Below are 22,373 nucleotides of genomic sequence, written 5' to 3'. Positions count from 1 at the left end.
ACATACTAATGGTTTCTTGTAGCCCAGGAAATCATTTACTATGGTCGGTGGCAAATATATAACCAAATGTGCATCTGGTGGTCTGATAGTGTTAAGGCACTACTGCGAGATGTGTCCCATTTAGGTTTTCATCTAAGGAATGGTTGGTGTTTATTCTTCACATACTGGGTACTGTCACTCAGGAACAAGCAATTGGTCACGTGCTTTTGATATCTGAACTAGGTGGCCTAGCCCAGGACCCCTATTCTCCTGATGGGAAAATAAAAGATTAGATGATAGAATAAAATAGCCCGATATTAGTTAGAACAAAATGAAAACGATGGCTAGAACAAAAGGGAAAGGATGAAGTGTGGTGAGCGTGTTGCAGCTCTGCACAGGAAGAAAATACTGTATTCTGTAGGTTTATTTCTTTGTGTTTCTTCTTTCCATTCTTTTTTGTTTTTGATCACCTGATTTTTAGGGAGGAAAATGATGATGATGATGATTGTTGGTAGGGATCACATTTTCTTCTGGGTGGAAGTAAGTGGATATTGGTAGGTGGGGACACCCTGCATTTACTTAATGCAGTAGTATCTTCAAGTGACTCGACATTGATAGCTAGCCAGATGTTTCCCTGTAATCCTTGAAACTCTTATTACGCTAGACTGTAAGCATATAACCATATAGACGCTTAATGAGCTGATGGTTTAATAAACTCCAACCTAATGCAACCCATAAAGATTTACATCCAAGGGGACAGTTTGAGCATACGAGTATTGCTCACATAATACCACTCAGGGATGAGCTACTGGTCACCCTCACTTTATCGTCAGAACTGACTTGTCTAGCCCTGGACCCCTGTGCTCCTGATGGGGCAAAAAATAGACTAGATACAAAGATAGAGAGTAGTAATTTTATTCTGGGCAGGAGCTGCTGTTATATTGAACGATACAACTGGTGGAGCTGACGAGGAGCCTGCACTTGGTGGCGCTGTGTATTCTAGGATGAGCAGCTGCGGCGTCCATATGGGAGTCAAACCTCTTCATATTTCCCTGCACCTCGCTGTTAGAAAAGATACTGGTTCGATCCTGGCAAGGCGCTGTCTACCACAGGAGGGGCGCCGGTTCCTTTCACGGTGTATGTACTGTATTGTACTTGTAGGACGGCCCCACAGAAGCAGTTGCTTACCTGCAGTCAACGGGTCTGCTCGGCCAGATGGACAGGGGTTAATCAACAGCAACAGTTCCAACTATACAAATGGTGCCGGAGGGGGATGCCTTCATGATGTGGCGTAGTGTAACCGGCAGCTCAACGTCTGGATATAAAGAAATCCCTCAACTATTTTCCTGTCCCCTAAAAGGAGAATGGTAGACTGAAGGAGAAGGGCAACTTAAGTCTGCAGTTTACCGGGTTCACATTTCACATGAGCCTGAGGCACCACCAACAACTGATAGTCATCCTGATCCTTTTACCCAACCATTCTACCAGCCAGCCTCCTTCACCCAGTCACTGTAATCACGGCCTTCTGTTGCTGATCGCCCCAGCACACACACACACACACACACACACACACACACACACACACACACACACACACACACACACACACACACACACACACACACACATATCCTCCTCCCTCCAGTCACTTTATTCCAAGCAAATCGTTGTCCTCTGTCACCTGATCACACCCTATAGTTCCTAATCACCCAGATTCACACCTGTCATCCTAATTATACCCATCGTCACCTACTCACTCTGCTTACATTACACCCTTCTCCCTTCATAGTCACCCTCACTCCCACCCATGGTCACCATAATTACTCCTTCTCCCACTCACCCTAATTCCCAAATTACACCCTACTACCCCTAATCAACCTGACTCTTATACTCCCCCTCATCCAAACTCACACCCTTCATCTAATACACACCCTCCCTCCCCAGTTATCCTTATTTATACTCAGTCACCCTAATTACACCCTCCCCCCAGTTACCATAACTCATCCACAACCACCCAAGTTACATCTTTCTACTAATCACCCTAACACACACCCTCCTTCTCTCAGCCAATCTAATCTCACCATTTATCACCTTAATGACACCATGCCATACTCTCACGCAAGTCACTCCGATCCACACCAGATTTTCCTGACTCACACCCAGTCACTCTAATAACTATTACTCACTCCCTCAATCACCCTAATCACAAAAACGACCATCTTAACTCAAACCCAGTCACCCTGGTCACTGTAACGCACCGTCAGTTGCTCTAATCACCCTGACAGTCAACAATCATTCTAACTCTCACCAAGCCACCCTAATCACCTTAACTCACGCCCCTGATCACTCTAACAACCACTCTTCTCAACAGGCAATTACACAAGACAAAGCCGAGAGCCGCAACCTGTATAAGTGCCCTCTGTACAAGACCCGGCAGCGAGGACCCACTTATGTCTGGACCTTCAACCTCAAGACCAAGGAGAAGCCCGCCAAGTGGATCCTGGCTGGGGTTGCGCTTCTCCTTCAAGTCTAAGGACCGTATTCTCGTTGAGTCAGGAAGCTCTCAGGCACTTCCTCCTTATCAGCGTATTTCTCCATATTCCTTGCCAGTACTCTCTCGTATGTTAGTTATGTAACCTGTGTGGAATTAAAAAGCCACAAATAGCATACAAGAGCTTAGCAAGATGTAGCATGCAAAATCATTCGTTTAGGAAGAGTTGCTAGAAAGACTCCTGTGCCACCGAGAACGCAAACTTTTGTGTATTCGTGTAGGAGGTTTGCATGTTTAGTTTCTTGAGGTGATTTTTTCATATGGTAAGATTTGATGCTGTTGATGCTTCAGATGATTTCGGAATAGGATTTTTTTTTTTTTTTTTACTGAAAAGCGTACATATTAAAAGTACTGGGTGATCCTCAGTTGCACTGGGTTATTTTGGGACTGTTTCGGGTGATCATGGTGTAGTTTGAATGGTTTGGGATTGCTGTACTGCAGCCCAAAACCACCTCCATCACATAGCCCAAGGAGAAGCCCGTCATGTGGCTCCTGGCGGGGTTTGTGCTCCTCTAGGTTTCTGATTGCTCGTCTAGGAGGTTTAGGAGTCTGGAGTGTCTTCTGCTGTTTTGATATTTTATTTGGGTGATTTTTTGGTAGCTGGGTGGTAGTTTCTGGCGATTGTAGTCAAGATTGTTTTGGTTGATCATCGGTATTGTAGCACAGTTTCTGTATTATTTTTGGCAGTTTCCATGATTTAGAATTAATCTAGGTTGATTCTGAGTTGCACCGTATTTTGGAATTGTTACAGGTTACTGGTGATCTTGAGCTGGTTACTGCCTGTGATTTTGGGGAGTAGCTACTGTATGATGCTAGGGAATAGTTGTTCTTACCTAATTCTTACCTAATTGTATCTTTACAGGAATGAGTCAAGCTCGTACTGTCCCGTGTCTTAGACCATATTTATCGTACATATCCTTAAATTTGTGAATTGTTTTGGCACACACTATTTCATTCGGTAGTGTATTCCATTGATCAATTGCTCTGTTTGGGAAACTGAATTTCCTTACGTCTTTATCACCTCTCCTTATGCAGTTTTTTGCAGTGTCCTCTTGCTGATGCTTCTCCATATGTTAAGTAATCATTTATGTCTATTTTCTCCTTTCTTGATATGCACTTATATAGCATTATCATGTCACCTCTTTTCCTTCTCTCCTGTAGTGTTGGTAGATTCAGTTTATTTAGTCTTTCTTCGTAGCTTACGTCCCTTAAGCTTGGTATCCATCTTGTAGCGGCCCTTTGAACTTTTTCAATCTTGTCTATATGCTTTTTGAGATGAGTGCTCCAGACTATTGATGCATATTCCAGGGTTGGTCTAATGAATAATGTTATTATCCTTCTTAGCATGTCTTCATTTATGTATGTGAATGCTATTCTCATATTTGCAAGCAGTGTATACATGTTCCGTACCTTCTCGCTGATGTGGTCAGCCGGAGATAATCTGTTACTGATAATCACACCTAGGTCTTTCTCTCTTTCTGATGTGTATAGGGTTTTATTTCCTAACTTATAATCCCAATCAGGTCTTTTTCCACTTTTACCAAACTTGATTACATGACACTTGTCCACATTGAATTCCATTTGCCATGTACTACTCCATTCATGAAGTTTATTTAATTCTTCTTGTAGCTCCCTACAAGAGTCTGTGCTAGTAATTCTCCTTTGTATTTTTGCATCATCTTCAAACATATTCAGATAGCTCTCATTTCCAGTGTTACTGTTTATATCATTTATGTACACTAAAAACATGATTGGTGCCAGCACCGAACCCTGTGGTACTCCACTAGTCACTTCTTTCCATGATGAGTAGTTTCCTCTTAGTACTGTCCTCATTTCTCTTTTTATGAGAAAGTCTTGCATCCAACAAAACAGTTTGCCTCGAATTCCTCCTTGGTGGTACAGCTTCCATAAAAGTCTTTGGTGTGGTACTGTGTCAAAAGCTTTCTTGAAATCTAAATAGATACTGTCCACCCATCCTTCCCTTTCCTGTATTGTGTTTGTTACTCTGTCATAGTAGCTCAACAGATTAGTAACACATGATTTTCCTTTTCTGAAACCAAACTGTCTTTCTGTTATCATACTGTGTTCTTCTAGATGATTTACCCAAGCTTTTCTTATAAGTTTTTCTAATACCTTGCTTACAACACTGGTCAGTGATACTGGTCAGTAGTTGAGAGGATTTTGTCTATTTCCTTTCTTGAATAAGGGGACTATATTTGCTTTTTTCCAAATATCAGGTAGTTCCCCTTGACTCAAGGATTTCTTGAAAATTAAAAATAATGGTTTACTTTTAACTCCTTTGCACATTCTCGTAACACCCAACATGAAATTTCATCAGGACCACTTGCTTTTCCTCTGTCTAATCTACTTAACTCCTCCTGTATTACTTTTTCTGCTATTTGTATATCTGGTAGTATGTGTGTGTGTGTGTGTGTGTGTGTGTAATTCACCGGGTCGGTCAGGATCACTTGATGGTCGTGATCGTCAGCTTTTACCCTTCCGGAAGGGAGCTGAGAGCTCATATAGTCCGATCTAAGGGCAAGGCTGTGACCTTCACACACGCACACACCCGTCCCCTTGCTCAAGGGGGACAGTAACCACCCACTTCGTCAGTGAAACTTTTCGCAACCTGAGCGAGGCGCGACCTCCCGTCCACCAGTTGGCAAGCGAGAACATTACCACTGCACCAGTGTGTGTGTGTGTGTGTGTGTGTGTTGCGGGCAGGATGATACTTGGTAAGTTTAACAGTGTATTTTGGGTAACATTTGACAGTCATTACACTGATATTTTGTAGGTTTGATTGGGTGACTTACGATAGTTTTGATGCTAAGTTGTGCTTCTTGTTGTTGCCGTTATGTTGGTTATAAACAGAGAGACTGCCTCGTTCACCCTGGCGGTGGACAGGCAAACTAAGCACGGCACAGGCGGACTAGGAGCGATGCAAAACCCCAGAGGTCAAGGAGGCGATCTGTCGTCCTTAGCGGAAAATACAGTCCTCAGTGATGAAAGATGAAGGGAAAATTTATAGGAACGTAGCTTGAAATTTTGAGTCCCGTAGATGAAGAGGCAAACTTTCATAAGCCGCGATTAAATGAGGGGGATGACAGTCATGTGAAGCATAGGATACTCTTTCAGTTGCAGGCATAACTGGGCGATGATGTGAGCGAGAGAGGTAGCCAACAGATGTAATTTGATTGTCAGGAAAAATAGGATCACCAGCGGAACAAAGGCAGGAGTCATATCAGTCTAGGCAGGAGCGGCCAGGTGAGCTGTGAGCAAGAAAGACAGCACTGGGGTTCAGGCCGAGGAAAGGAGAATAGTCCTTCACTGCATTAGCATTTATAGCTTGATCGAGTAGGTCGTCGTCCTAGATATTTTGAGGTGGATGTGAATATTGCTCTGAAGTTAGCTGTGGAAGATGCGAAGCACAAATGACGAGTCAGAGGTCAGATAAGAGGTAACCATCATGACCTGGGTGTTGGAGAGCAAGTTCATGACACCATCCTGGAGAGGTGGGGAAAGGCAACTGACAACGGACAAATAAGTCTCCACTGCAGGGCAAGAATGGGCGAGTGACGTCTGTGATATACCAGCAGGCAGCAATGGGTTAAGTGATAAAGGGTGGAGAGGTATATCAAAGGATCAGAGTTGGGCATTAACCTTTAGTAGCATTGCTCCCTGCCCGAGTCAGGGTGTGAACAAGGTAGCTTTATCACAGACTGGACACAGCTTGGAAAGAACCCTGTAGTTGTCCCCTGGCAGATAACAGCGGGGAATTAATGTACGTCTGTCCCACAACGGAGTGGGACAAACGAAGCCAGCTATTCATTAGGCATCAATCCTTGTTCTGGCACTTAACAATTGTGACCAAGAAGATGACAGTTGTAACAGAGCAGCAGGGTAGGGTATAAGTGCGGTCTGGGAATATCAAGGTGAACTTAGGAGGAAGTGAGTGAGTAAAGCTGATGCGAACATCCAGGGACTCTTGCCTTCCATTCTCCATTGGAATCCTCGTGGGGAGGCAGGGAACTTCAAAATCTTCGGTTTTGTCCCACCCAGGAAACGTAGGGTAGCCCAGAGTTTATATCGGTACTCCCATGCACAGTAATTTATCTAATCCGATCATGGGTGATCTGTGGCTCAGGTCTGGGAATGATCGTCCTACCGATGGTCGTTCTCCTTGGCCCAGTATAGTGAAGGCCTCCACAGACTGGGTAACGTTTGCCATCATGCTAGTGACAGTCTTACCGAGGAGTGTAGAATCTAGTCCAACATCCTCAACTTGTCATCTTGGCAGTACTTTGCAAAGCTGGATTCGTTAATATCTTCGGATATAGTCCTTGAGTTGTTGAAAACCGAGGATCCATCAGCAAATTTGACTATGAAGACAAGCAGATCATCCTTATATACGGCAAACGATTGATAGCGAGTGTCGGTACTTGCTAGTTTACCAGCTGGTTTAGGACCATATGGCATCTACCTCTCCAGAGGTAAGATGTTCTTTGCACCCGAGCACGATAAATGGTGTGGACCACAACTGGAGCCAAGGATGATGGGGCCTTGTCTATGTTAGTCCCTCTAACTCATCAGAATCTATCAGTAATACAAAAGGCACTATAAGGCAAGAGAGCTAGAGACATTTACACAACAAAAACTCCTGAGCGAGTCGTGTGGTGCTCGTGTTGGATGTTCCCTTTTTTTTCCATTACTTGATTGTTTAGCGCGTGAGGGTGGGGGTATGATGGTGGTTGTCTGCAGTCGCAAGGGATAATTCACACTCGATATTGGTGTTTACCGTCGCCAGGAGGTATATGTTTTACCCCGCGTTTGTTTGTTTTTGTTTGTTTGTTTGTCTGTATGTCTGTCTGTCTGTTAGCAGGATTATTAAAAAGTTATTAATGGATTTTCATGAAATTTTTTGGAGGGGTAGGGTATGGCCCAATGAACAACCGATTAGAATTTAGTTGTGATCCAGAATTATTTGATTGTTTGTTCACACCATATCTCCAAAAGTTCTCAATGAATTTCAGTGTAACTTTCTGGAAGGGTGGGCCATGGACCCAGAAAGAAATTATTAAATTTGGGGGTTGATCCAGATTATACCGCACAGAGTCCCCAAAAATTCTCAAGGACTTTCAATGAAACATTGTGGAAGGTTGGGCTTTGGGCCCAGAATGAATTCTTTAAATCTGGGGGCGGATCCTGATCCGGATCCTACAGCACAGTATCTCCAAAAGTTATTAGTGAATTTCAATGAAATTTTGTGGAAGATTGGGCCATGGGCCAAGAAAGAATTCTTCAAATTTAGGGGCGGATCCGGAGCCCACCGCACAGTATCTCCAAAAGTTCTCAATGAATTTCTGTAAAATTTTGTGGAGGGGTGGGCCATGGGCCAAGCAAGAATTGATTAAATTTGGGGGCGGATCCGAATCCGGCATTGGTGGAGGTACGCGCTCTATCCGTGCTGCTCTACTTTGCATATGGGTTACGGTGGTCCTAGTTTTTAGTTATACCCAGTACTCAGTGGTAGTTGGACTTGGAGGCATAGTTGACCTATTTCTAAAATGCTGACAATGAACCTGTCGTGTTGATATTCAATTTTATTACTGGCTGCTGTTTGGGGTTACAGAACTAATGACCGTCACGAATTACACAGTTTCTTCAGTTAAGATCTATGGCTTTTGTAGCACCAGGTTATGACTAGGAGGTTCATCAATGAGAAACAAAAATTCCACTAAGTTATGTTTTTAATCACTTCAGTACGAGGAGTCTTTCCAGAACAGAGTAAAATCTTGTGGCAGAACCAAGACGATGGTGTCTTTTGCCTGATTCTCGCTGCCTCCACATGATTTTATCCAGATTAGGAAAATTCTCACACTGATGAAGTTAGAAAAAGTTTCATTAGATCCGTCAGTAGAATGATGTCATATTTTGCCGCAATTACAGAGGTGGTCAGATCAAATGTGTGTCCTTAACAGACTGTAACTATACTTCTTTGAAAGATGAAATATAACAATGTACAACCAAAGAGTTGTAAGAGTGCGCACGTGACGTGCATCTGGAGGACACTTGTTGAATGTGCCGGAATGATGGATACGGTTGAGGTGGGTGCAGCTGTCGAAGGTGTCCTTTTTTATATTTTTAGTTTATTGATACTTTCCCCAAAATAGCTTTCAGATCTCTTGTCCCGAAGTTAATGAAGAAAGTCTCAATTCCTCGAGCCTTAAGAATACAGTAAAATAAGGCACATGTGGTGATATATAAAATTATATACTTCTCATGTGTTAACAGATCTCCCTTTCATAGCTGTATAAAACTTGTCATTACTATGCTGATTTTCTACATCTAAATGTACCAGAATGTAGTATCCCAGCCCCACCCATACACCTTGATAAGGGTAATAAGGGAGTGGCTGCTACCCTTGTTTTATAACTGTCATGCATAAGACAAGTTCCAGACTAGACCATAAACACTGCCGCTCCAACAACACACTTTTACACATATAATTCTCTCCTTACAATGAAAAGCTTTCCCCGCCTATACCAGTGCGTGAAACTGTGGCTGGGGGATCGCCGTTCCAGTGGCAGAAGGTGGTGTTCCTCAATGCTGTGAATCAAATTGCCTTTCAGGACCCACAAAGCCTTGGCATGATTTGTAAAACAGAACTCTCTTTCCACGTTAAGAAGCTACAAGACGATCTTTTCTGTACAGACATACAGATATCACAGCAGATTGTTTACACAGTGAAACGCGGTACAGTTTTAATTTTGTGCACTTTACGTAGTTGTATTCTGCAGTGCTATTATTATTCTTATGGGTAAAACACTCTGCACTTTTCCACACTGTGCTTATATGTTTTATTGTGTACTGTAGTACAATACTGTTCATTATTCCTACAACAGTTTTAATGAGACTGCAGCTCAGGAGGTATCACTGGAGCCAGATTACCAGTGGTCAAAGGCAGGGCTATGCTGAGCTGCAATCGCGTCACTGTGCGTACTTTATTGTCCTGTAATACCTTGAAGGAACAATCCTCCCTCTGTTTAACTTGGGTAGCAACCTATAACTGAAGCTTATATTGTTTTCTGATCTAGTGTTAGTGCCCTGAACCATTATTATTGTTACGGATTTACTTGTTGGTGATACTGTATTTCTTTATTTTTATTCATAAATAATAAAAACATTAATCCTTCATATCATTTGGGTGGCTTTTCTTTTGCCTTTATAGGAGGCATTTTAAGTGTATCAGTTGTGCATGATTTGTTTCCCCATTCAGTTCAGAAGTTATTAATTTTTATATCTCTGATAACATACGTTACTGGTATCATAAAAACTGACAAGTTTCCTTTAAACTGTAAATACAGATAGCTCTGTAACTCGGTCTTATCATACACTTCGTCATGCGGATTCACGTTTTCCTCATTACATCTATAATCTTATAATGTTTATCAGGGTTCATGTATTTACAGAGCCATAAATTAAGTGTGAGTGTTTTGTCGGGATGATACACACCAAGGCGGATAATTCATAACTGGCCACAAACAATGGAATGCTAAAACAGTTTAAGAAACAGAACTCAGCCGTGATTAGGAACTTGATAAAAGAAAAAAATATTGGGTGAGCTACGTCGAGATGACAAACTGAGCAACAATAAATAAAAATGTGTCAAGTGAACCGAATAAAAGGCAGTATAGGGTAGGACGGGCATATATTCCTCTAGAACTTTACATCTCCCCCTCCACATTCTTTCCTGTTGTCTGCTCCCCATTATTCCCTTCCCATCGTCTCCTCTTCTCTGAATCTTAATAAAATCGTTTGAAGGATTAGTAATAATAAAAAAATAACATCCTTGGGCAGAAGGGAATAGTTGTGCTGTTAGAGAAAGGGGGGATACTATGGAGATTTTCGTAACTTCTCTAGCTTAGCCATTTATTCTGCATATGAAACCTTTCCAACGACTAGTATCTCAAAGAGGCAAACTGTGTCGATAAGAGAACCCTAGAAATACCATCGAAGGTAAAACTGAAGTGAAAGACCACAGAAAGTAATATAAAAGCGAAATGTGCATAAGAAATGGCAAACAGAAACGTGCTATGAAGCTTCCCACGCCACTGGGAATGCATGAGAGCTGAGAGAGGGTGGGACTGTGGTTATTCAGATATTGCGATTGTGGCGTGAGGGTGAGACGAGGGGAGAGTGAGGGGAACGAAGGAGGGGTGAAGGGAAGGAGGGGAGGGTGAGGGGAAGGAGGGAGGGAAGGCAAGAGGAACGAGAAGAGGGTGAGGGGAAGGAAGGAGGGAAGGCGAGGGGAACGAGGGGAGTGAGGGGGGGATGGAGGGCGGAAGGAAGCCTGACAGGGGTAGTAACAAGGCAACGAATAAACAGTAAACTCCCTCACTCTGATCACGTATTTCATGCTTTATTCCACCTGCTATCAGACGTCTTCTTTATTCAGCTGACGAGAGACTTTCCTAACTAGAGGAGATAGATATCTCCTGCATTATACCCAATTATACCTGTCATAGGTTGATTACAAGTGCCTGGTGATAGCAAGAATAAAATGCCAAAATTTAACATGGGATTGAAGGGGATAACCTCAACACAAGCACAATCAGGTAACCCATATCGCCACTATTTTCTGTTTCACACATGTCATCTTCTGGAGAGGAATGCCTTCATGTGGTGACATCTATGTAACCAGGCGGCTTCTCTCCTCGGTTACACAAACGTCCCTCAGTTCCCTTCCCATCCTCACTAAAGGAGGATGGTGAACTGTCGGAGGGCAACTTTAGCCTACAGTCTATGGGTTTACGTTTCTGATGAACCTACAACAACAACGATGACGACTACGTTGACGACAATAATAGTCTTCTGGACAAAACCGACTTCATTCATTCTATTTGAGAGAGAGAGAGAGAGAGAGAGAGAGAGAGAATGAACTACTTCAGTCAGGTGACGTACTTGTTGCTTTATTTTCTCCAAATGATTTTATTCATCCTAGGAAGAACCCTTAAGAGTGATGGGTTAACGAAGGCAATATCTAACCCCTGCATTTGGAAAAGTCTCGCCTAAGCTGAATGAAATCGTCAGGATATGGAAATAATATATATATATATATATATATATATATATATATATATATATATATATATATATATATATATATATATTGTTACGGAACAGAGAAAGATAATGTACACATTAAGTGAGAATACTAAGAGTCACTACTATCCCGTAAAGTTCCAGGTTCAAAACAAAAGAGTTAGGTAAAATTACAAGTTAAAGTTTAATGCTCAAACTAACAACAAAACATTCAGGACTCATAAGGATAATGTAATGGCAAAAACAGGTTAAATATATGGTTAACTGCAATAGCCTCTATTAACACGAAATTAGCAAGAGTAAATTTACCTAAGTAAGCCCTAATAAAATGAAAATACACTGGGTAATGCTCAGTTAATGCAAGATAAATTATTACAGATACAAACTATTATGAACAATGGCTAACAATAAGAACCCTACATGAATTACAAAAACCTCACTAGGCCTACAAATTAACAATTTATGCTATACAGTACAAGAACAAAATGCAATAACACTTATACTCAAATTATACAGCTGCTAGATGGTTGGAGACTTCCTGAGCACTCACAATAATAACTGTACAGGGGAGGACAGAGATGTGAACAAAATGAGTAGATCTAAGTGGCAATAATGCAGAGACTGAGCTCATTATATAGGGGCCGGCAGAGCTTGATACAACTTGTAAGAAGGACGCGCAAATGAAGCCATGGGGACAAAGAGTTGGCAATCCCGCTCTGAACAACAGAAAGAACGACTTACTCTACTATAACGGTAGAAGGGGGGAGTGAGGTAGAACACGCTCGTGATCAAACAGGCAGCACACTGTACGTTAGAATTACACAAAGGATGAAATCATAGGCTATGTAACACCTCCCCACAAAGAAAAAAGAAATTTACAAAGGAAATTTCTTATTACTCTAAAACAATCTGTCTAAAGTCTAGATAAGCAATCTGCAATAACATTTTCTTTCCCCTTGACATGTTGTATGTCTAATGAATACTCCTGAAGAAGTAGACTCCATCTTGTCAATCTCTGATTTTTATCTTTAAACTTACTAAGAAATTTCAGTGGGTCATAATCGGTATAAATGACTATGGGGTCAAAACCAGAACACAAATAAAATGAAAAATGCTGTAAACCCAAAATCAAGGCCAAAAGCTCTTTCTCAATAGTTGAGTAGTTCTTTTGAGGTGGAGTGAACTTCTTACTGTAATAAGATACAGGGTGTTCAATACCCTGATCATCCTCTTGCAGCAAAACAGCCCCAGCTCCTGTATCACTTGCATCAACAGCCATCTTAAAAGGCTTAGCAAAATTTGGAGTAGCGAGCACTGGCTGACTTAATAGGATAGCTTTAAGTTTGTTGAAAGAGGATTCACAGTTATCAGTCCAGACAAATTTAACTCCCTTTTTCAGTAGGTCTGTAAGTGGTGATACAAGAATTGAAAAGTTAAGAACAAATCTCCTGTAATAACCTACCATTCCCAAAAATCTTTGTAGTTCTTTCCTAGTTTTAGGTCTGGGAAGATCACTTATAACCTGAACCTTAGCTCCTGGTGGTGCAACATGTCCATCACCAATTACATACCCAAGGTACTGAACTTTAGCTTGACCAAACTCACACTTTGATAAATTAGCTACAAGATTAGCCTGAACCAAACGCTCAAGAAATTTACTGACATGGCATAGGTGATCTTTCCAGTTGTCACTGAAGATTAATACATCATCAATATAAACAACACACCCTGCCAAACCCTCTGTTACAACATTCATGAGCTTCTGAAATGTGGCTGGTGCATTCTTCATACCATATGGCATTACAGAACATGCAAAAGTCTTTCCTAGTGTTACAAAACATGGGATCTCCCTAGCACGTTCAGTCATAGGTACTTGCCAGTATCCCTTTAACAAATCTCAACTTACTTATGTACCTAGCCTTTCCGATCTTGTCTATGCAATCTTCCACACGAGGGAGAGGGTAAGTGTCTGTTTTGGTTATCTGATTAACACGTCTGTAGTCGATGCAAAGCCGCTGTGACCCACCTGGCTTAGGGACTAGAGTGACAGGAGAACTCCACTCGCTCTGACAGGGCTCAATCATCTTGTGGTCCAACAGGTAGCCAAGCTCCTTCTGGATGAGAGGAACTTTCACTGGGTTCACACGGTAAGGAGGCAGTTTAATTGGCTTTGCGTCTCCAACATCGACATCATGCATCAACACAGTGGTTCTTCCTGGAGTGGCACGGAACACTTGCGGGTACTCCTGCAGTAATGCCGAAAACTCCTGCCTTTCCTCGGGAGGTAGATGAGAAAGCTTAGTCTGGAGATCATTCATGATATCAGGATTCTTCTCCAAACTATCACTCAGGCTCATACTGCATGGGAGAGCTTCACTTGCAGACTCGGGTGGAACAGCTACAGTGCAGACTGGATTATTTTCGTCCCGCCTGTGATATAACTTTAGCATGTTGATGTGACAAAGTTGCTTGTTCTTTCTACGATCTGGTGTGGCGATGACATAGTTGACATCACTGAGTTTCTTCTCCACGAAATAAGGACCACTAAACTTGGCTTGAAGAGGTTGCCCATGAACCGGTAGCAGAATCAAAACCTGATCTCCTGGCTGAAAGTGGCGTAACCTGGACTTCTTATCATACCAAGTTTTCATCTTCTCCTGAGCAGCTCCTAAATTCTCTCTCGCCAGCTGTAAAGCAGTGGACAGCCGTTCTTTGAACTTCATCACATACTCCAGCAGGTTGACGTCATCTTCCTCCGACAGCCAGCATTCCTTGAGTAGCTTAAGGGGTCCCCTTACTTCATGGCCAAACAGTAGTTCAAAAGGTGAGAAGCCCAGTGATTCCTTTGGAGATTCTCTTGCAGCAAATACAACGAATGGAAGACCTTTGTCCCAGTCTTTCTGATGTTCCAAACAGTATTTCTTGAGCATCGATTTGAGTGTTTGATGATATCTCTCCAACGCTCCTTGGGTCTGGGGATGGTAAGCTGAAGACGTGATCTGGGTGATGCCCAACTCTTTCAGAGACTGCTTGAAAACATTTGACATGAAATTACTTCCCCGGTCGGACTGTACCTCCTTGGGCAGACCAAACTTTGTGAAGAACCCTAGCATTTCCTTAACCACGTTCTTTGCTGAGATATTTCTAAGTGGAATGGCTTCAAGATAACGAGTAGCCATATCAATCAGGGTCAACACATAAGAAAATCCTGAAGAAGTCTTACGAAGAGGGCCCACAATATCCACCAACACACGGGTGAAAGGCGCCTCAAAAGGAGGAATGGGAACTAGAGGTGCAACCTTTTCGGTCTGATTACACTTCCCCACAACTTGACAGGTGTGACAAGACTTACAATACCAGGAAACATCCCTGAAGATACCTGGCCAGTAGAAGTGTTTCAAAATGCGTGCCACAGTCTTCCTCTCTCCAAGGTGTCCTGCCAAACTGGAATCATGAGCCACTCTAATTATATCCTGCCTACAAACACGAGGGATGACAACTTGATGTACAACCTCCCATTCACAGTCGGCTGATGCTGTTGGGGGTCTCCACTTCCTCATAAGTACTACTGACTTTACATAATAACAAGTAGAAGCACCGGCTGACTCTTCTTCACTGTAAGCAGAGTTAGCTATACCTTTCAACTCAGGGTCAGCAACCTGCAACTCAACCAACTCTTGACGAGACAAATTATCAACACTACGGGGTACTGCCTCATCTGGTGAGTGGTCCAAATTAGCAAGAAAAGTGTCAGCTAGGATAACATCATCATCATCATTATCCTCTAAATCACCAGTAACTTTAGACTTAGCCCTAGTGACAGCACATGCAAGGAACACATCAGGGACATCACAATCCTGGGACGCAGCCACTGGCTCACTAGACATCTGAGGAGCTGGACACACTTGACTTCCACCAATATCATTTCCAAGTAAGAAAATTACACCTGACATTGGGAGTGTCTCAACCAACCCAACCATAACGGAACCATTAGCAAAACCAGACTCTAAATTCACTCTGCACAGAGGGACAGAGAAGTAATTATTCCCTACACCTTGTAAGATTACAGTTTCATCAGGGGAATTAACATTAGAGCCTAGAACACTGGTCAGCATAAGGGATTGGCAAGCACCTGTGTCACGATATATTTTAACTGATTTCCTGTCATTACTGTCCAGAGGACTGACAAAACCATCAGACAGGAAATTAGCACATGAACTCTTGAGAGTGTCACCCACGTCACTGCTCAAAAGAGGAGCTTCATCATGAGGATTTAATTTACCCCTCAAAGCAGGTTCAGTTAACTCAGTTAAAGAAATCTAGGAACTCTCAAGGGTGGACACTAGACCAATTGACTGAATATTTAAAGACTCCTTTTTGTTCACATCACGCTGTCTCCTGAAACATTTCTCCGTAGTATGACCAAGCTTACTACAATAAGTACATTTACTTTTCTGAAATCTAGAGGTGGAGCTGGTATTTACTTCCTGAGAAACATCATCTTTATTCTCTTTCCTGTTACCTGTACTCTGAGTAGAGGCAACGTACTTACTCTCAGCTTTCCCTTTTTCTTTAGAATATCTCTTGTGAGTGAGAACATATTCATCAGCTAAAACTGCAGCATCAGACAAATTATCTATTCTTTTCTCATCAAGATATAGGCTTACATCTTTACTAATACACCTCTTGAAGTCCTCCAGCAAAATCATCTGCTTAAATTTACCAAAATCAGAATCCACATTCTTAGAATTTAACCACTGCTCTAACAGATCTTCTTTGATTTTTGCATACTCAACATGGGATTGCTTATCTTGCTTATAAGTTGTCCTAAATTTTACTCTATAGGCTTCAGGAACAAGCTCATAGGCCTTAAGAATCAATCTCTTAACTACATCATAATTATCAGATTGATCCTGAGGCAAAGATGCATAAGTTACTTGAGCTTTACCGGTGAGAACAGTTTGAAGGAGTACTGGCCAATACTCCTTGGGCCAATTAAAACCTGTAGCTACCCTCTCAAACAACTGAAAATACTTTGTTAAATCAGATTCATTAAAAGGAGGGACAAGTTTAACATTTTTAGCCACATCAAAATCATCAGAGCTAGATGATCCAGTTCCACATTGTTTCATGCGATACTCATGGTCTGCCTGAATCCTAGCAATTTCAACTTATGCCTCAGCCTCCTTAGAACGGGCCTGAAATTCAGCCTCCTTAGCACGAGACTCCGCCTCCTTAGCCTGAGCCTCCTGCAGGGCTAGCTGTAACTTAGCTAATTCAATCTGCGTTTGCTCATTTGGAGGAGTTACATTAAACCAGCTTTCATTAATCATGTCAACAATTTGATCTTTAGAATGATGAGAGCGAACAGCAATTCCCAATTGTTGAGCAACAAGCTAAAGTTCATTCTTTGTTTTGTTTTCTACATCACACACTGTTTGCACATTTGACAAAAAATCTTTGGCTTCATCAAGTGTAGTAATAGTAGACATCATGAATAAGTAACAGTCACAAAATATCAAGCAATATCCTTATGATAATATCCTGAATATCCTGATGAGAGGTCGCCAAATCTATGTTACGGAACAGAGAAAGATGATGTACACATTAAGTGAAAATACTAAGAGTCACTACTGTCCCGTAAAGTTCCAGGTTCAAAACAAAAGAGTTAGGTAAAATTACAAGTTAAAGTTTAATGCTCAAACTAACAACAAAACATTCAGGACTCATAAGGATAATGTAATGGCAAAAACAGGTTAAATATATGGTTAACTGCAATAGCCTCTATTAACACGAAATTAGCAAGAGTAAATTTACCTAAGTCAGCCCTAATAAAATGAAAATACACTGGGTAATGCTCAGTTAATGCAAGATAAATTATTACAGATACAAACTATTATGAACAATGGCTAACAATAAGAACTCTACATGAATTACAAAAACCTCACTAGGCCTACAGATTAACAACTTATGCTATACAGTACAAGAACAAAATGCAATAACACTTATACTCAAATTATACAGCTGCTAGATGGTTGGAGACTTCCTGAGCACTCACAATAATAACTGTACAGGGGAGGACAGAGATGTGAACAAAATGAGGAGTAGATCTAAGTGGCAATAATGCAGAGACTGAGCTCATTATATAGGGGCCGGCAGAGCTTGATACAACTTGTAAGAAGGACGCGCAAATGAAGCCATGGGGACAAAGAGTTGACAATCCCGCTCTGAACAACAGAAAGAACGACTTACTCTACTATAACGGTAGAAGGGGGGGAGTGAGGTAGAACACGCTCGTGATCAAACAGGCAGCACACTGTACGTTAGAATTACACAAAGGATGATGAAATCATAGGCTATGTAACAATATATATATATATATATATATATATATATATATATATATATATATATATATATATATATATATATCCCCGGACCAATTGCGTTATTTAGCCTTAATACATATTTTTGACCGCGTTTTAGGACACTGTAAATGCTTCCAGTGGGCCGAGCATACTAGATCACTTTTTTGACCTGCCTGAAGCGCTACCTATCTAGTTAACAGGTAACAACTAACTAACAACCAATCAGTAACTAACAACAAACAGCAGTCAGCTAAAACCATATAACAACTAACCTCTAACTAAGAATTATCATCAAATGGCCAACACAAACTCCTCGTCAGATTACTAAGAAACTCCAAGACGACTATTCCCTTGGTGTAATGCTCACTAATCAAAAGTGTAGCGTGTCGGACAGGATATTTGCCCGAGAAACTATTCATTATATTCCCCGACAAACTATTCATTATATTCATTCCTGAGTGTGTCTGCTTTCCCCTTGGCTCCCCATTGCATAAGGTATGAAAGTAACGCATCAATCAAGGACCTGCTGCAGTTTACACCACTCACTCGATGTAGTGCTGCTCTCAGGTGTCTGCCCTTTCCTCTCCTCCCTCCTTACCTTCCTTCCTCTTCCATCTTTGTTTACTTCATTCTTTCCTCGTCCTTTTGCCTGCGAGTGACATTACACTCCCTCTTTTGTCTTTCTTTCCTTCATTCTTTCCTCTTCTACCTCTGGGTGACTTTACACTGAGTGCCAAGCCAAATGGTTTCTTGTACACCGGGAAACCAATTACTACGCAGGGTGGTAACCATATAACCAAATTATGGCACCTGGTGGTTTAGTGGGTAATTGTGGCGCTCTAATCGGATTGAGCCGGTGAAGGTTTATATCCAAGGAGTGTTTGGGGTTATTGCTCACGTAATGCCACTCAGCAGTTACTCTCATCTTAAATGTCAGCACCAACATGCCTAGCCCCGGGCTCCTACGCTCCTCATGGGGCAAGGTGGGATTAGATGATGGATGGATGGATGGATATATCGAACTGGGGCTGCGGCATCAACCCAGGAGCCAAACCACCTCATATTTCTCTGCGCCTCACCGCGGGAAGGACCCTGGTTCAACCATGTTGAGGCGCTGTCTACCACAAGGATGTGCCGGATCCCTCGGCGGTGTAGCCGATATACAGTAGTATACAGCACCTGTAGGATGGCCCCACAGAAGCAGTTACTCTACCTGTGGCTGATGGGTCAGCTCGACTAAACAGACAGGGACAAAGCAATAACAACAACAACAACAACAACAACAACATTACATTGATTTTTACAGCCCAATTACTCTAAGTACACACTGAAGTTGATATGCTCATAAAGTGGTTTGATCAGGGTCTCTAGAAGAATTAAGCTGATTATCTGGTTGTTTGTTTCAGTGTCAGTCATCTGAGACAGGCAAAGTACTTCACTAAGGCTCGTAAAGTAATTGCCTTGAACTGCATTCAATAGAAGGATGAACACAATTAGACAGGTAAACACCTTGCTTGTCTGTATGTTACTCCTTACCAGGCAACTTTGTGATGTACGGCAAAGAGAAAGTATGGGATATAGATGCATTCTGTGACTGAAGCTTTTCGATAAATATTACTCAATAGTTTATGTTCACTCACACACACACACACACAATGTATCTCTCTCTCTCTCTCTCTCTCTCTCTCTCTCTCTCTCTCTCTCTCTCTCTCTCTATATATATATATATATATATATATATATATATATATATATTGTTACGGAACAGAGAAAGATAACGTACACTTTCAGTGAGAATGCTAAAAATCACTACTGTCCCGTAAAGTTCCAGGTTCAAAACAAAAGAGTTAGGTAAAATTACAAGTTAAAGTTTAATGCTTAAATTAACAACAAAACATTCAGGACTCATAAGGATAATGTAATGGCAAATAAACAGGTTAAATATATGGTTAACTGCAATAGCCTCTATTAACACGAAATTAGCAAGAGTAAATTTATCTAAGTCAGCCCTGATAAAATGAGATACCAGATAGTACTCAGTGAATGCCAGATAAATAATTACAGATACAAACTATTATCAAAAATGACTGACAAAGAACCCCACACGAATCACAAAAACTTCACTAGGCCTACAAATTAAACTTATGCTATACAGTACAAGAAAAAATGCAACAACAGTTATACTCAAATTACACACAGCTGCTAGATGGTTGGAGACTTCTTGAGCACTCACAATAATAATATCTGTACAGGGGAGGACAGAGATGTGAACAAAATGAGGAGCAGATCTAAGTGGCAATGATGCAGAGACTGAGCTCATTATATAGGGGCCAGCAGAGCCTGATACAACTTGTAATAAGGACGCGCAAATGAAGCGATGGGGACAAACGGTCGACAATCCCGCACTGAATAACAGAAAGGACGACTTACTCTACTATAACGGTAGAAGGGGGGACTGAGGCAGAACACGCTCGTGATCAAACATGCAGCATACTGTGCGTTAAAATTACACAAAGGATGATGAAATCATAGGCTATGTAACACCTCCCCACAAAGAAAAAAGAAATTTACAAAGGAAATTTCTTATTACTCTAAAACAATCTGTCTAAAGTCTAGATAAGCAATCTGCAATAACATTTTCTTTCCCCTTGACATGTTGTATGTCTAATGAATACTCCTGAAGAAGTAGACTCCATCTTGTCAATCTCTGATTTTTATCTTTAAACTTACTAAGGAATTTCAGTGGGTTGTGATCGGTATAAATGACTATGGGGTCAAAACCAGAACACAAATAAAATGAAAACTGCTGTAAACCCAAAATCAAGGCCAAAAGCTCTTTCTCAATAGTGGAGTAGTTCTTTTGAGGTGGAGTGAACTTCTTACTGTAATAAGATACAGGATGTTCAATACCCTGATCATCCTCTTGCAGCAAAACAGCCCCAGCTCCTGTATCACTTGCATCAACAGCCATCTTAAAAGGCTTAGCAAAATTTGGAGTAGCGAGCACTGGCTGACTTAATAGAATAGCTTTAAGTTTGTTGAAAGAGGATTCACAGTTATCGGTCCAGACAAATTCAACTCCCTTTTTCAGTAGGTCTGTAAGTGGTGATACAAGAATAGAAAAGTTAAGAACAAATCTCCTGTAATAACCTACCATTCCCAAAAATCTTTGTAGCTCTTTCCTACTTTTAGGTCTGGGAAGATCACTTATAACCTGAACCTTAGCTCCTGGTGGTGCAACATGTCCATCACCAATTACATACCCAAGGTACTGAACTTTAGCTTGACCAAACTCACACTTTGATAAATTAGCTACAAGATTAGCATGAACTAAACGGTCAAGAAATTTACTGACATGGCATAGGTGATCTTTCCAGTTGTCACTGAAGATTAATACATCATCAATATAAACAACACACCCTGTCAAACCCTCTGTTACAACATTCATGAGCTTCTGAAATGTGGCTGGTGCATTCTTCATACCATACGGCATTACTGAACATGCAAAAGCCTTTCCTAATGTTACAAAACATGAGATCTCCCTAGCACGCTCAGTCATAGGTACTTGCCAGTATCCCTTTAACAAATCAAACTTACTTATGTACCTAGCCTTTCCGATCTTGTCTATGCAATCTTCCACACGAGGGAGAGGGTAAGTGTCTGTTTTGGTTATCTAATTAACACGTCTGTAGTCGATGCAGAGCCTCTGTGACCCACCTGGCTTAGGGACTAGAGTGACAGGAGAACTCCACTCGCTCTGACAGGGCTCAATCATCTTGTGGTCCAACAGGTAGCCAAGCTCCTTCTGGATGAGAGGAACTTTCACTGGGTTCACACGGTAAGGAGGCAATTTAATTGGCTTTGCGTCTCCAACATCGACATCATGCATCAACACAGTGGTTCTTCCTGGAGTAGCACGGAACACTTGCGGGTACTCCTGCAGTAATGCCGAAAACTCCTGCCTTTCCTTGGGTGGTAGATGAGAAAGCTTAGTCTGGAGATCATTCATGATATCAGGATTCTTCCCCAAACTATCACTCAGGCTCATACTGCATGGGAGAGCTTCACTTGCAGACTCGGGTGGAACAGCTACAGTGCAGACTGGATTATTTTCGTTCCGCTTGTGATATAACTTTAGCATGTTGATGTGACATAGTTGCTTGCTCTTTCTACGATCTGGCGTGGCGATGACATAGTTGACATCACTGAGTTTCTTCTCCACGAAATAAGGACCACTAAACTTGGCTTGAAGAGGTTGCCCATGAACTGGTAGCAGAATCAAAACCTGATCTCCTGGCTGAAAGTGGCGTAACCTGGACTTCTTATCATACCAAGTCTTCATCTTCTCCTGAGCAGCTCCTAAATTCTCTCTC

At 41.6% G+C, this 22,373-nt stretch overlaps 1 protein-coding gene across 1 annotated transcript in view; it reads left to right on the top strand.

Annotated features, from left to right (window-relative positions):
- The window catches only part of Dhc93AB (Dynein heavy chain at 93AB), a 289,061-nt gene extending 286,549 nt beyond the window's left edge, over positions 1-2,512 (top strand). Inside the window, exon 72 of the mRNA XM_080266572.1 lies at positions 2,351-2,512. Within this exon, the coding sequence (XP_080122698.1) occupies positions 2,351-2,512 (162 nt within the window). The remainder of the gene's footprint in view (positions 1-2,350) is intronic.
- Positions 2,513-22,373: the final 19,861 nt, after the last annotated feature.

Source organism: Coenobita brevimanus, chromosome 21 (assembly GCF_032717465.1).
Source record: "Coenobita brevimanus isolate Jiangsu-jjx chromosome 21, ASM3271746v2, whole genome shotgun sequence".
NCBI classification, from domain to species: domain Eukaryota; kingdom Metazoa; phylum Arthropoda; class Malacostraca; order Decapoda; family Coenobitidae; genus Coenobita; species Coenobita brevimanus.
Note: the sequence above shows the minus strand (reverse complement) of the source record. Positions and strands in the feature narration are given on the sequence as shown.